The sequence below is a fragment of the Vipera berus genome, assembly GCF_964194415.1.
Source record: "Vipera berus genome assembly, chromosome: 1".
Lineage (NCBI taxonomy): Eukaryota > Metazoa > Chordata > Lepidosauria > Squamata > Viperidae > Vipera > Vipera berus.
Genome location: NC_138202.1, coordinates 17,775,759 through 17,790,717, shown reverse-complemented (window position 1 = coordinate 17,790,717; position 14,959 = coordinate 17,775,759). Strand labels below are relative to the sequence as shown.

Genomic DNA, 14,959 nt, shown 5'->3' with positions numbered 1-14,959 from the left:
CCATCTCCCAGCTTACAGCACTGATTCTCCTGACAATTTTAACCATGGGAAATGTACGCAGAACTCAAGCAATGGCTCTGCCATCAGTTTTTGGCATCCTGACTCTAAGGTAAGGTAAAGGTAAAGGTTCCCCCGCACATGCGTGCTAGTCGTTTCCAACTCCAGGGGCCGGTGCTCATCTCCGTTTCAAAGCCGAAGAGCCAGTGCTTGTCCGAGGACGTCTCCGTGGTCATGTGGCCGGCATGACTAGATGCCAAAGGCGCACGGAATGCTGTTACCTTCCCACCGTAGTGGTCCCTATTTTTCTACTTGCATTTTTACGTGCTTTCGAACTGCTAGGACGAGTAACAGGCGCTCACTCTGTTACGCGGCACTCGGGATTCGACCCGCCAAACTGCCGACCTTCTGATTGACAAGCTCAGCGTCCTATCCCACTGAGCCACTTAACGTCCTATCCCACTGAGCCCTTAACTCTAAGGTAGGGGTCTTCAAACTTGGCAACTTTAAGACTTGTGGAGTTCAACTCCTGGCTGGCTGAGGAATTCTGGGAGTTGAACTCCACAAGTCTTAAAGTTGCCAAGTTTGAAGAGACCTGCTCTAAGGTCTTAAATATGGCATGGTGGACTACTGTTGGTTCATTATATCATCCAGCCTTGCACCCTACCAATAGCAGACACCGCTCATAGACCTTGTTACCACACTGACTAGGCCTTCTGACCCTCAAATTTCCTTAAAAGTTTTTTAACACAAGCATTTCCCAGATGCATGGGCTAAAGTGATCGGAAGGAATTCAAAACACGGCAGCTGAATGTTCACAGACGCACCAGCGTGGCTGCTGGTGGTTTTGGCATCCACGCACCTGGTGGCCAATCTAAGCAAAAGTTGACTTTCAGAAGGAATCCAAGAACAAAGCACCATCAAATATCAGCTAGTTTTTAAAAAAACAAACAAACAAACAACAACAACAAAACTCAATGTGAGTTTAGAAAATAAAAATGGGGGTGGGAACGTCAGCATTTCCTGACAAAGCTGAACTGGGATGGCCAGGAACTTGGGAGGATTTTAGGGATGGTGACAAAAAGCAAGCTTATCTGTTTTTCTTCTGGTAAGTGGTGGTTTGGTGACTTTATCTTTATCATGGCAGCCATGTTGTGAATGCATGACACAGACACCCACCCACCTACCCCCACCTCCGTGGCATCCATTTTGCAAGAGGGCCCATAACATGCTTCCCAAATTTAAATGTGTTCGGTGTTTCCCAATTTATTTTCTCTTCCTATGCATACAGAAAATCTGAGAGGAATAAGATCTTGAACAAGAGTGGCCTTCTGCCAGTCAAAATAGTCCATTTAGGGTGAGGTGGCCAACTTGGCAATGTCCTAAGATCTTCTGCCTGCAGAACACAAGGCCACACAAACCCACAGAAAAATATTCAGAACACTGCAGATGGGTGGTATAACCATCCGGCTTCCCTCCGCTTTTGAATTTGGAGCGAGTTAACTAAAGGGGCTCTCGAATCACAGGAAAGAAGCACTTCTGCCCCTCTCTACCTGCTCACCCTTTTGCTTCTGCCCTCCCTGCCTGGGTCTGCTGCTGAGAAACTCTGAATGCAGGCGCTGCTGCTGCTGCAGCCTCTAATCTCTTCCATCTGATCAGCCTTGCTTGCTCCCCGCAGAACTGGTTCTTACCGGTTCTCAATGCTTGCCTTAGTTCGGAGCCAGATGTTCTGTAGAGCATCTTGCTGTCTAACCCTGTGAAAGCAATACACAGCAGATTGGATTAGCTTCACAAAGGAGGTGTTTTGTTTTTTTCTTCCTGGGGAGGCAGGGAGCTAGGGACGCTGCACTTTGTGGGCAGGGGGGGGGAAAGTGAAGGAGGGACAATGCTTAGAAAAAAGAACGGTTTTCTTTTTCTGTTCGCCCAGCTGCACATCTTCATATTTATACTTTGTTGTCCCATCGTTTCCTTAAAATTGCTCAGGACACTCATTTCATTCCTACACCAACAACCCTGTAAGGCAGGGGTCTTCAAACTTGGCCCTTTTATGACTTGTGGACTTCAACTCCCAGAGTTTCTCAGCCGGTGTGCCTGGCTGAGGAATTCTGGGAGTTGAAGTCCACAAGTCATAAAAGGGCCAAGTTTGAAGACCCCTGCTGTAAGGTAGGCTGAAGGGGACTGATTGGGACAATGTCACCCAATGAGCTTCCACAGCTCAAATTATGAATCTGGTCTCCCCAGTCCTCGCCTGCTACTCCAATTGTTACCTCAGATTGACTCATGGAGCTCTACCTACTATGGCCACAGAGCGGAAATATCGGTAGTGCCAGCATCCCAGGGGATCAATCCTTCCAAAAGGGAGAGAAGACAGCTTTTCCATGCACCCTCCCTCTTAAGAGAATTAACCACAGGAAGGTCCCTGCCAATATATTCCACTGTTCAACTCCACTTCCGCTGATTTGTCTGTGCACCCAACACGCTAAATCTTAACCAGGCTTTTGAAAAGATGGGCTGTGCATTGAACAAAAGCCATCATCTGTTTGCCAATTTTGGCCACAAGCCTCTTTTGAACTCCTGAGCCAGACAGTCTCCGAGCCACCAGCTCTAGAGTACGATTCCTCCCTTCTATTAAGTCTTTCCTACCTAGAAAACAAGGGACTAATAATACAAGTTTAATAGTTTTTTTTAAATGGCTACACTAGAACTATATATACTCCATTAAATATGAACAAGCTATTTATTTGCTTGCTTTTACTTATTACATTTATATTGTTTTTTTGCTCAGGAATTCAAGTGAGCATCAATAGGGCTCTGCTCCCTTCCTCATTTTTTCTACAACAACCCTGTGGATTGAGAGGGTGGCTTAAACCTACCCCATGAGCTCCTGTGGTTGAAAATGGACAAAACTCTAAGTCTCCCTGATACAGTCCAAACCACTAGGTAACACTGATTCCTTATTCTTCATCATGTAACTCAGTTCCCATATAAAGCACCACGTGGTCTCCCATCCAGACTGTCTTAATATCAGCAGGGAAGCTTCAAGAGGTACCCCCCCCATACACCAGTATTCCCTGTATAGCTTGCAGATGCTGCCCCTGGCCCCAAATTTCACACCATTCTGCTGTCTCCCTTGGCTCACCTTTCTTCTCAATCACATCCACCAGCCTACACAGCAGAGGTGGGGCGACCTCGGGTGGGGCAAACTGCTCAGAAAGTTCTGGAAGTGTCACCCCTAAAATATGGGCAGAAAGACATGTCAGCAAAAGGCCTGAGGTAGTCGGGGAAAGAGAAAAGCAGATTTCAAAATGGAAGAATTTTAAAAACATATTTATTAAATTTTTAATATTTTTTAAATAAATTATCCATCACACTCTCCAAGGCAACTCTGGAAATAGAAGGAAAAAAACCATGGATTTTTTTCATGGTACAGAGAAGGGATTGGGGGCTCTATAATGCCCTAAGCAATTGCTCTGGGCTCAAAATTAGGGCGCAATAACAGGAAGCCACAATCCTTGTGATTAAGTGACAATTTCTAGACCGGTTGCCTTGAGTTGCTGGGCTTACCAAAATTCCTAAATCCAGAATTCTGATAAAAATGGAGAAGCTATTACAGTAGTGACATTGAGAGGTCAGAGTTATTCTCAACTTGGGCAGCACCAAAATTTAATTAAATAAATAATAATACTTTGAAAACAACATAGAACTCTCTTCCAAATCCCGCCCCCCCCCCCAGTTTTTCCTTGATTTTTAGTAAGCAAGGTATTTATGAGAATTATATTTTGGGGGAATGGTCTGTACCTGATAAGAAATTGTATTTGCTAACTGCATATTAAAGTACAATTTTGGTACATTTTTCACTATGTCATTGGTTGTATCTTATACATTATATGAGCAGTGTCAAGTATTTTTAAAAGAGAAACATGGACATGTTTAATTGTTTAATGAAACAATATGTTTAATATGTTTAATTGTTTCTATTGTTTTATACTTGTTATTAACCATTGATGACAAGGGTGGCTATACCACTAGTCCTTGACTCACGACTAGTTGCTTTAGCAACCTTCTGAAGTTACAGCATACCTCAAAAAAAGCTATTTAAAAAAATCTAACCTGGATTTGAAGTTCCAACATCCACACCCCTCACAGTTACACGCCTGCATTAGGCATGCTTGGCAATTGGCCCACATTTATGGCTCTGTCCCGTAGCCATGTGATTGCAATTTATAATGTTTTTTGCCAAAATCAGCACTTTAGCTATGTTTACACAACATACTTCATCCTAAATTTGAGGGAGCAATGTTTATGGCAAAAAAAGCCACACAATGGAACAATGGATTTGCTTAATGACTGTGGCATTTGCTTAATGACCATAGCATCTTCTTTACAACTTTTGCAAAAAAAAGGGTGTACAATCAGGTGTGGTCACATGGAAACTCGTTTTATGACCCGTCACGGCTTATGAATGAAATTGCAGGTTTAATTACACTTGTAAGAAAAGGACTTCCTGTATAAATTTGATAAGTAAAAATGTCCAGTAATAACCTATCATTAACACAGCTACTGTGACCTATTATTAATGCAGAACCACAATGAAAGGAATGAACTATATAACCCAGAACCAAGGCTGAGTTCCTACAACTCAGGACATTAGGTTCAAATGATGTGCGTAATTTGTGATTCAGCATGATATGGGACATCCACTGATTGTCTCAATGTGTTGTGCGATCAGGTCATCACAGTAAGCAAAACAGGTTTATATGAGGGCAGTATGTGACTAGTGCAAGTGTGGGACATTGCTATCTCAAATTTAGGGTGAAGTATGTTGTGTAAACATAGCCAATCAGTGATTTAGGGATTAGGATCCTTACAACTGCAATTTGGGATAATAATACTGGCATGTTTTGAACGATTGTTGCAAAGATTATCAATGGCATAACTGAAGGGGCTCTAAGGAGTCAAAAGGCTAGACACATTTTTAATGCACTCAATGTAAACAACAAGAACAAAAAAGACTGGATGATCATAAAGGTGGAACCTGTTCAGATGCTAAGGGCCAGAATTTTAATCTTTATATTTATACATTTATAATCTCCGAGAACCACGAAAGTGGCAGGGAGCTTCCGCAATGCCCTGCCAACTCTCCTGATTTTATTTAAATAAGGTCTGGTTCTTCCAGACTCTACTGGGCATCTGGCAATCAGTTGGCTTCACTTGTAAAACAGATGCCAATTCCTCCTGGCCAGGAGTGTCCTCTGCAGCTGCCTTGGGCTCTGCTTTGCACTCTGTAAGGAAAAGAGGTTTTAAACCTATTCCTACCTCTTCTAAAGCACCGTCAGTCACCCGGTTCAAAAAATGCCAGAAACGCTCTCAGACTGTTTTCCGGCAAGCTGGCCTTAGGCCAGATCTGGCCCCCAAGTCCCACAGCCGACGGCGTCAAATCCTCTGGCTCAGCCAGAGAATGTCAAGTCAGCACATTCCTGCTTGTGAAACAGTGTGTGCATGCACGCACGTTTATCTGTGCCTCTCTCTCTCTCTCTGTGTGTATGTGTGTGTGCGCGCCTGCGTGTGTGCAAAATGCATACACCAAGCTGGCCATTTCCCTCCTCCAATGGTTCAGCATTGAGCCTCTTCAATGAAAATTAGCGGATAAAAAGGAAACGGGAAGGAAACCTGATTTTGGCTGCCTGTAAAGAATTTCGTTTCTGTTCTCAACTACCTTGATAAGATTTTTTTTTAAGGGAAAATGGAAGAGAAATGGGCAAAGAGAACTTCCTTGTTTCTGGTGCTATTCTTTCTTTTCTTTTTTTCCCCTAGCGAGCACTCAAACCATCCCTCCTCCCCCCACTACTCACAAATGGATGTAGAAAGTTTTTCAAATTAGTTTCAATCTGGCAATTGCAAACCAAAAAGTCTCACACCTGCCCTGCTAAGGGGAAGAAACAAAACTTCTTCCTGGAAATATTTGCCTCAATTGGTAGCACTGTGCCCAGATTATTATATTTTCTCACAATCTGTCCAGACTTTTTGGGGCCAGCCAAGAAGTAACAAGAGCCATCACAGCAAGGAAGGGATTGGGGTTCAGAGAGCGCTCAGTCCATAACCCACCAAGGATTATATTAGTCGTAAAGTCACATGTGAAAAAAAAAACAAGCTGAGTCATTCATTCTGAAAAGCAGCAGGAGACACACAGGTATCAGGAAGGCGTCATTATCTCCCAAAGATGTGGCTTAGGACCACAATTAAGCCCAAAAATTTCTGTTGCTAAGCAAGACAGTTAATTGAGTTTTGCCCCATTTTATGACCTTTCTTGCAGCAGCTGTTAACATGGTTGTTAAGTAAATCTGGCTTCCCCATGGTCTTGTGACCAAAAAGTGAATCTGTTGACAAGTGTCTAAATTTTGATCACATGACCATGGGAATGGTGCAATGATCATAAGTATAAAAAATGATCATAAATCACTGTTTTTAGCGCCATTGTAACTTTGAACGGTTACTAAATGAACCTTCGTAAGTCAAGGACTACCTTTAATAGGAAAGGAAGAAAACATTTATTGAGAGAGAAAACCTGATAGCTGTTTAAAGAAAACTTCTCTTTAGTTAGGCTTAGACCAACCTTGTCTAAGCAGACATCTTCCATTCTATTGTGGACTATAAGTCCTAAAATTCTTAGTCATAGGGGAGTCCACACTAGAAGGTCAAAAAACTCAAGATGGTGGCTGCCATGTTACAATCAAACTCCACCTATTTTTTTGTGTGGTTGACCACATCCCAGCTTAGCCAGCTGGGAAATCCAACTCTCCCATTTTTGAAAAGTGCCAAATTGGGATGCCTCTATCCATCAACCATTTTAATTTCATGTGCCTAAGGTCCTTGCTTCTGGCATTATTTATAAGCATTTTTACAAAAATAAACCCATCCTTCTTTTTAACATTTGCAGCTCCCTGTTGGAGTGCCTGGTTAGTCCATTAAAAAAACATATAAATAGGTTTACGATTTAAGGGAACAACAACAGATCCTGGCAGGACTTCCTCTTCTGGACTGGCTAAGTGCTGGGAAGCCTAATGAGAAAAATGGTCTCCCTTGGCTAGCTTATGATTTCTTTTCAGACAACCTAAAACGCCTCCCTGCACTTTAAGGTGGTAGTTCCTGTACATGACCCCGAAGCCCATAACCTGAGACCACACTGCTTGCTGGCTTCAAGTGTGCACCCAAGCATCACCTCTCTGCAGATGCCCCCTATTCTGGGCAGGGCATCTCAAGCCTCAGGGCTGTTCCTGCTCTGCGGGGACAGATGGCAAGTCCAGCCAACAGGAACCAGGAAACTGGTTGGAGCAGAACAGTGAAAATGGTGTGTACTTGTTGCTGGTGACTTTCCCTGTACTGGACGTTTCTAGGACAGCATTTTTCAAAAGCCTGACCTGAAGCTGCACCGGTTCTCTTTCTTCTTCCCTCTTGTAAGCCCGCCCTCTCACTTTGCACCCTGATGCAAGTACTCACCCTGTTCCTCCGGAGCATGGGATGCTCCTGTTCCAGGAGTGGCAGGCAGAGGCCTGGTGACCCTGGGACGATGGGACGGGAGGGAGATTTTCACTGGCCCCACATACTCCACATAGGTGCCTGGGAAATCCCCCTTTTGTTTGGTGCGCTCGTTGACCCCCAGAATCCAGCCAATCTGGTTTGGCATTTGCTCATCTCCATCCTTAAAGCCCAGTGCCTGCAAGGCCCCCTTGCTCACCACCAAGGTGTCCCCAGGTAACAGATCGATGTCTTCGTTGCGTTCCTTACGGTAGGGGTAGAGGGCCCGATACTGGAAGCCTTCCGTGCTCCCCATAGTCCCCTGGAAAAGGCCAAGCAAATGCACTGGCGAGGGAAAAAATGGGAAAGAGGGGTGGGCTGAGGGTGGCTGTCCCACTTCCCTCTCAAGAGCTCTGCATGAAGGTGAAACGACAGCTCTCCCGGGTCCGCTGGCATGAACGGCTGGGCCCTAAGTACAGCCCCGTCGTTCCCGTAACTTGAAGCCACGATTCAACCAGATGATGAAGCAAAGGCAGAACGTGACGAGCATAATCCGGCACTTGGAGGTGGGGTGGAGAGGAGAGGCAAACGACAGCTCAGGATCTCAAAGGCGTCGTGGAAGAAGTTGTGGTGCACAGGATTCTGGAACAAGTAGAGGAAGGGAGACCATCACTGAAGACAGCTTCAACAGCATGGTTCCCTGAGTAAGAGGACTAACACTTATATTTGACTTTACGAGGTGTCCCAAGCAGCTAGCAGAAATGGAGCTCAGCACAAGGGCAAGATAAAACACTAAGAATAAGGCAAACAGCAGAGAAAAGCACGACTGACACAGCAGAAAGGACCGTCATCATTTATATTTGCAAAATTCACTATACTCTTTCAGATTCTTTAACCTTAAAAGGGATTTTTTTTAAAAAAAACATCTATTTTAAAACTTTTCTTTAATATTATTTGTAAAATTAGTAAATTCTAATGCATTTTTAATTTCCAACATAAATTCTTTTAAATACACTTTCAATAATATTTTGCAAGCTTTGGGAATTATCAAACTACATTTTCAAACCCACTTTACAAATAGAAAGCTACATTCAAACTTTATTTCAATTACATATATCAGACTAGTAAAAATCTACCCTAACTCCAATTAATTCACTAAATTTAAGTCATTCCTTCCAGTTTATCCTCATAGAATAGTGCAAATAGAAATATATATTATTTTTCACAGTGAGAAAAAAATAGAGATGGTTAAATTGATTTTTTTTAATAAAAGGAAAGAATATATCTAATTTTGTTTTTATTTGGAAACCACTCCTGGATTTTGTGCATGTGATGAAAAAAATTGAAACTCTGATTAGATAGGTTCGTTGTTATAGAAATGGCTATTATATATTACTGTATAAAAGTAAAAAGTAGAAGTTGTAATGTTGTTATCTTCTACTGTGCTAAAAAAAGTCAGAAGTCAATGCCTTTTTTAATTTTTCCCTTTCTACCCCACTTTCTCTTTTCCCCTCTCCCCCTAGTTTTCCATTATTTTCACTTTCCTCTGTATTTTGTATTGCAATAAACTAATAAAAATTTTGATAACTAAATAGATAGCAGAAAAGAAGCAATGGGAGGGCGAACATCCCAATAAAAATACAGAAAGTTCCTAGAAATGCAGTTATGCAAAAATGGAAGGACAGAGAAGTCCAAACACAGTTTACTCCTTGCCTTACAGCAAGCAGTTGGTTTAGTGACCCTTCAGAGTTACAACAGGAGAGAAAAAAAGTGACTGATGACCATTTTTCACACAGCTGTTGCAGTATCCCCATGGTCTCGTGATCAAAATTCAGACGCCTGGCAACTGGTTCACATTTACGACGGTTGCACTGTCACGGGGTCACATGATCACCTTTTGCGACCTTCTGACATATGAAATCAATGGGGAAGTCAGAATCATTTAACAACTGTGTTACTAACTTTATCTACAGTGATTCACTTAACAACTGTGGCAAAGGAGATCGCCAAGTCCAGAACATTGGGGATAAAAGCAGGCAGATGTGCATGGTAGTGGTCAGAGACCTGACCACTTTTGTTCTCACCAGAATCTCTAAAAGCAAGGATAGAATTGCTTAACTGCAACGTGAAGCGATCTCAGTTCCCAGCCTGTCATTTATGAGCAAGGCAAGTTTTACCTCCCTTCTCCTTCTTAAGCTGGATATCTCAAATTTTCCTGCTCCCAATTCTCAGTATTTCTTGTAAGCTAGAAAATGTATGACAATGGATTTATTTAGGACATTAAAAAAATGGTTGGAGAGACTTGGAGCAAGCCACAGAGAAGGGCATTAGAAGTTCACACTGTACTGGGAACAGAAGCCTGGAATTCATCTCTCTTTCACTCCACCCCCCCCCCCTCTCTCATGCTCTCTCACACATGTGCACAAACAAAATTGAAGAAGGCGGCAGGAGGAACTTCTGCCCTATTGTGCCTCAGAAATTTCTAACCCAGGGGAACGCTATCTCCCATCAGCCCTTCCCACAAACCAACCCGTATAATCTCTGCTACTGCCTATATTAAACAGGCTCTGTGGAGAGAGAGAGAGGGGGGGGGGAGGTTAACTCCTGTCCAAGTACAACAATCTAGCATTATTCCTAGAAAATTGCTGTATGGATAGAGAATGGGCTGGGAAAGAAATTGAGTTAGATCAGGAAACAGCAATGGCAATAATAATGAGGATGGTTAAATTAAACTTCCAGCTCTAAGATCAGTGTATCTTAGAGTCTCTCTTACATAAAAGAGTAGTGTTTCTTCCTTGTGGGTGTTTGGGCTTCCCAGGGACTATTCTGTTTGGCCACTGTCTAAAATCGCAGCATTATCTAACATGGTGGAGCAGATGAGTATTTGGATGGTAGACAATTCCAGGTATATGCTAATGTAGAAGGTAAAAAAGAAATACAGAGAAAACCATGACAAACTAACGCCATACCACTTCCAAGAAAATAAACTCCCCAACAGGCCTTTTAATCTGATTTGGCAGATCCTTCCCATGTTCTTAATATATGCTGCTTTAACTGGAGGGCCTCCTAATCTGCAGCACCTTGGTGATTTACTTGATTACAGTCAATATAATTCCTCCCGTTCCTAATTCAGTCTTTGCCCACCTGGATATCTCTCCTACTTCAAACTCCAGCATGGCTGAGAATTATGTAAATCAAAGTTAAATACCAAATATCTGGACGATTCACATCTTTGGTTTCACAGAATTTAATATAAACCCATGGCTACTCTCAAGAGGCTCTTAAAATGGCAAAATGTCCTTCCAAAGGTGTCCATTTCACCCACTTGGAAGTAGCAACTGTAGGAGTGTGAGAATCCCATTCAGGAGCTATTTTAACCTTGCCTTCAGGGACAAATTTTATAATCCAGAACATCAAAAGATGGATCCTGTCTATGCGCCTCTTCTCTATCACCAACTTTCATGAAAATGGTGGCTAGATACTTACAGCTCGTCTGCTGAGCTGAGAAAGTGAACCAGCAATATCTAGGCCTTTACATTTTCTTTGCTATCTTCTCTATCATTATTTAACAATATTACGGGTAGTCCTCAACTTACAACAGTTCTTTTAGTGCCTGTTCAAAGTCACATCATCACTCAAAAAAGTGACTTGTGACCGTTTTTCACACTTACAACCGTTACAGCATCCCCATGGTCATGTGATCAGAATTCAGATGCTTGGCAACTGACTCATATTTATGACTGTTGTAGTATCCTGGGGGTCATGTGATTAATCACCTTTTGCAATCTTCTAACAAGTGAAATCAATGGGGAAGCCAGATTCACTTAACAACTGTGTGTTACTAATTTAACAAGTGTAGTGATTCACTTAACAACCGTGGTAAGGAAGGTTGCAAAATGAAGCAACACTCAATTAACAAATGTCTCACTTAGCAGTGGATATTTTGGGCTCAATTGTGGTCATAGGTCAAGGACTAGCTGTAATGGGTTTGGAGTGCATTCTTTAATATACAGAAGCCACCAAACAGACAAATACTAAGAGGGTAACCACAGGTAGCAGAACAGAAAAGGTAAGAGTTATTTTGCAAAACAGAGACAAAAAAAGCAAATAACATCTTACATGAGCTTGCTTCTTATGTCCTTCTCTTGAGAGCAGACCTGGAAAGATCCCAGTTGCTCATATCCATCATCTCTGGTTGATCATTCCTGTTCTGCTGGTCCTGGAGAGAAATCCATGATTCTTGGACAACTTGCAGCCTCTTGAACTAAGCCCTTTCTCTGCCCATCCCTTTGAAATAGTTTATTTTTGCCATCTCCCTTAGCAAAAGGACATCTTTTCTCTAGATAAGTGGTGTCCAACCATGGCAACTTTAAGACTTGTGGACTTCAACTCCCAGAATTCTCCAGCCAGCCACAAGTCTTAAAAGTTGCCAAGGCTGGACATCCCTGCTGTAGATCTCAAATGTCTCCAGGGGACTTTAAATTTGAATATTCCAAAATCAAAAGGCTTCTTAAAGGGACCTTTTCAGATGAATATATCTAATGAAAACTCATAGGTTTCAGTGAGCTGCAGATCACTTTATCAGATTTGCCTTCGGCTTATTTTTATTTTTTTATTTATTTTAATTCCATTTATATCCCGCCCTTCTCCGAAGACTCAGGGCGGCTTACAAGCTTAGCAGTAGCCTTATAATCAAGTCTGTTAGCCTGAAAAGATGCTGTCAGATTCCTTCTGATTTTTTGATATTACGGATGAACATGGTTTTTTTCCTGCAAATATCTCTGACTATCCAAAAACTCCTGTGGCTTTACAGTATCCTCCTCTGACCCTTCCAGAGCTCATGAAGTGGGCCTCACTCCCTCAGCATATTTAATAGTTCTACTTTAATTAAGTCCGTATGGGCTGCATCTGAAATTGGCTCTTTGTTCAGAGTTTCTAATTTAGTGCAGAATAATCACTGAAAGCTGACATCCCTCACTCCCTAAAATAAACTTGGGGCCATTCCAAATTTTATGTTCCCATTAGACATTCTAATATGCAGTTGGGCAACGCAGAGCCCTCCGGGTTCAATTTCTACAATGCACAAACGCTCTCACCTCGACCATGTTGGTTGTCACTGAAGACAACTGAAGCCCAAATCATCTAAGGCAGGGGTCTTCAAACTTGGCAACTTTAAGATTTGTGGACTTCAACTCCCAGAATTCCTCAGCTAGCCAGGGCTGGCTGAGGAATTCTGGGAGTTAAAGTTCACAAGTCTTAAAGTTGCCAAGTTTGAAGACCCTTGATCTAAGGCAGGGTAGGCAACCTTGGCTCTTTTATGACTCGTGGACTTCAACTCCCAGAATTCCTGAGCCAGCCATGCTGAGGGGAAAGGGAGAGGTTTCTAAGCTGAGCCATGCTGGCTCAGGAATTCTGGGAGTTGAAGTCCATGAGTTATAAAAGAGCCAAGGTTGCCTACTCCTGATCTAAGGGCACCAGGTTTCCCGATTTAGTATCCCGCTGCTTCATTTCTGCTCACAATCCTCTTCAACTATGTCCTAAGAGTCACTTATTTTAACTTGCCAGGGATGGAATACTGATAGTCCTCAACGTATGACCACAATTGAACCCAACGTTTCTGTTGCTGAGACAGTTAACTGAGTTTTGCCCCATTTCATGACCTTTTTTGCCACAGTTGTTAAGTGAATCACTGCAGTTGTTACACAGTAGCTTCCCCGCTGACTTTGCTTGTCAGAAGGTTGCAAAAAGTGATCAGGTACCCTGGGAGGTTGCAACAGTCATAAATATGGAGCAGTTGCCAGGCATCTGAATTTTGATCACATGACCATGCGGGAATGCTGCAATGGTCGTGAAGTGAGAAAAAAGGTCATTAGTCACTTTTTTCAGCACCACTGCAATCTCGGACAGTCACTAAACGAAAGGTTGTAAGTCAAGGACTACCCGTACTGCAAATAACTTTTAGGGCCACCCTGATTTTGGAGAGAAGAGAGTGCCGTTTCTTTTATGCAGGCTGCTGCTACTGGACGGGTTGACCTGGAACATGGTTCAGATGTCCGTCTTTGTGGGATGCCAAAGGGAGAGAAGCAACTGAAAGCTCTGGGGGAAAAGCTTGCTTGAGCGAGCGACATTTTGGCTGTGCCAGATGCAGCCTGGAATGTGGGCAGCAGCTGCTGCTGTTCAGAGTAAGCCTGCTCTGGGAGGCAGATCCTTCTCCAGCCCAACTTTTTACGACAGATGTGGCCGCTCATCCAGGATTTGTGCTGAAGGAAGCACCAGGTGCACGCAAGACACAAAAGGGGTACAGTCTCTTGCCCAGAGGGCTTGATTTTGCCATAGACAGATACACATTGGATGGGCATAGGCTGTGGGAACAGGGAAGGTGGCCCTCGGAGCTTCAAGGAAAGATCCTGAGAAAAATGGAGTTCCCTGAGGAGCCGAGGAGAAGAGCTTTGTTGGCAGGTGAGCTTATGAAAACACAGGGAGCAGAAAGAGGCACAAGAAGCAGGAAGAGGAGGAGCCCTAATCAGGGATAAAGAGGAATAAACTTTTAAAACCAAGGACTAGATTCTTGATGTGGATACTGTGTGAATACTAGATAGGGAAATCCCATTGTATAGCTCCAGGAGGAAGGAGGGAAAATAAGATTAGACTGACTTTGAATATCAGGTAGAAATGACAAATAAAACAGATAACCCTCTTGACCCCGTTATCTTTCAGGAAAAGATTGACAACTGCAATCTCAGCACTTGTGAAGAGCAGCAAGCTTTAGAAGGCTGGTCCAAAAGAGGCGGTAACCAACTCAGGGGCAAAGGTTGCAAGAGCATGGCCCAAAAAGCAGAAATCAGATTGGAAAAAGACCCGTGCAATGCCATACCACAATTTCTACACAGTAAGGCAAGCCGCCTGCTAGGCCCCAAAACATTTAGCAACCAGGATCACCCAAAATAGTTGGCTTGTGTCTGCAAAGCCTGGAAATATCGTCTATCCTTTTTTTTTTCCTTCAGCCATGGAAGACCATCAAGAAGGAAACTCAAAAGACATGCCTCTTTCAACTCCACAAAGAGATGCTCTTGGCAAACTAAGTTCTGTGTTTTGTTTTTTTTAAAGAAAGCCAATGCATAATTCACTATGGTGGAATATCAGGATTCTCCTCCCCCCCCTTTTTTTTTTAAACTTGGAAATCCTGAGAAGGTGAAGGTGGCTGCTCTAGCCCCATTAGCCTTGGGTTCAAGAACCAGATTCAAATGGTAGAGACCATCCGGCTCCACTTAGCTTCTTTTTTACTCCTATTCCCACCAGGAGCACTCAGAGAGGCTAGGTCCCGGTCTCCCCAACTTCACTTCAACTGTCAGGTTTCCTTCTCTTGCAAGCGATTTTCTCCTGCAAAAATATTTTAAAATTTATTGTACCTTCTGGGCTGCTGAGGGCATTACAGTACCAGCGCAAA

General features: G+C 43.0%; 1 protein-coding gene across 5 annotated transcripts in view; it reads right to left on the bottom strand.

Annotated features, from left to right (window-relative positions):
• PIK3R2 (phosphoinositide-3-kinase regulatory subunit 2) overlaps positions 1–14,959 on the bottom strand; it is a 41,055-nt gene that overhangs the window by 25,420 nt on the left and 676 nt on the right. For 2 of the 5 annotated variants that reach the window (XM_081314662.1, XM_081314664.1), the window contains exons 2-4: positions 7,495–8,154; positions 3,137–3,229; positions 1,689–1,751 (exon numbers count right to left, since the gene is read on the bottom strand). In XM_081314662.1, the coding sequence (XP_081170788.1) occupies positions 1,689–1,751; positions 3,137–3,229; positions 7,495–7,828 (490 nt within the window). In that variant the 5' untranslated portion in view covers positions 7,829–8,154. Of the gene's footprint in view, positions 1–1,688; positions 1,752–3,136; positions 3,230–5,915; positions 6,051–7,494; positions 8,155–11,631; positions 11,732–14,959 lie in introns of those variants that run through there. The other 3 variants (XM_081314663.1, XM_081314666.1, XM_081314665.1) reach the window with 3 other exon arrangements.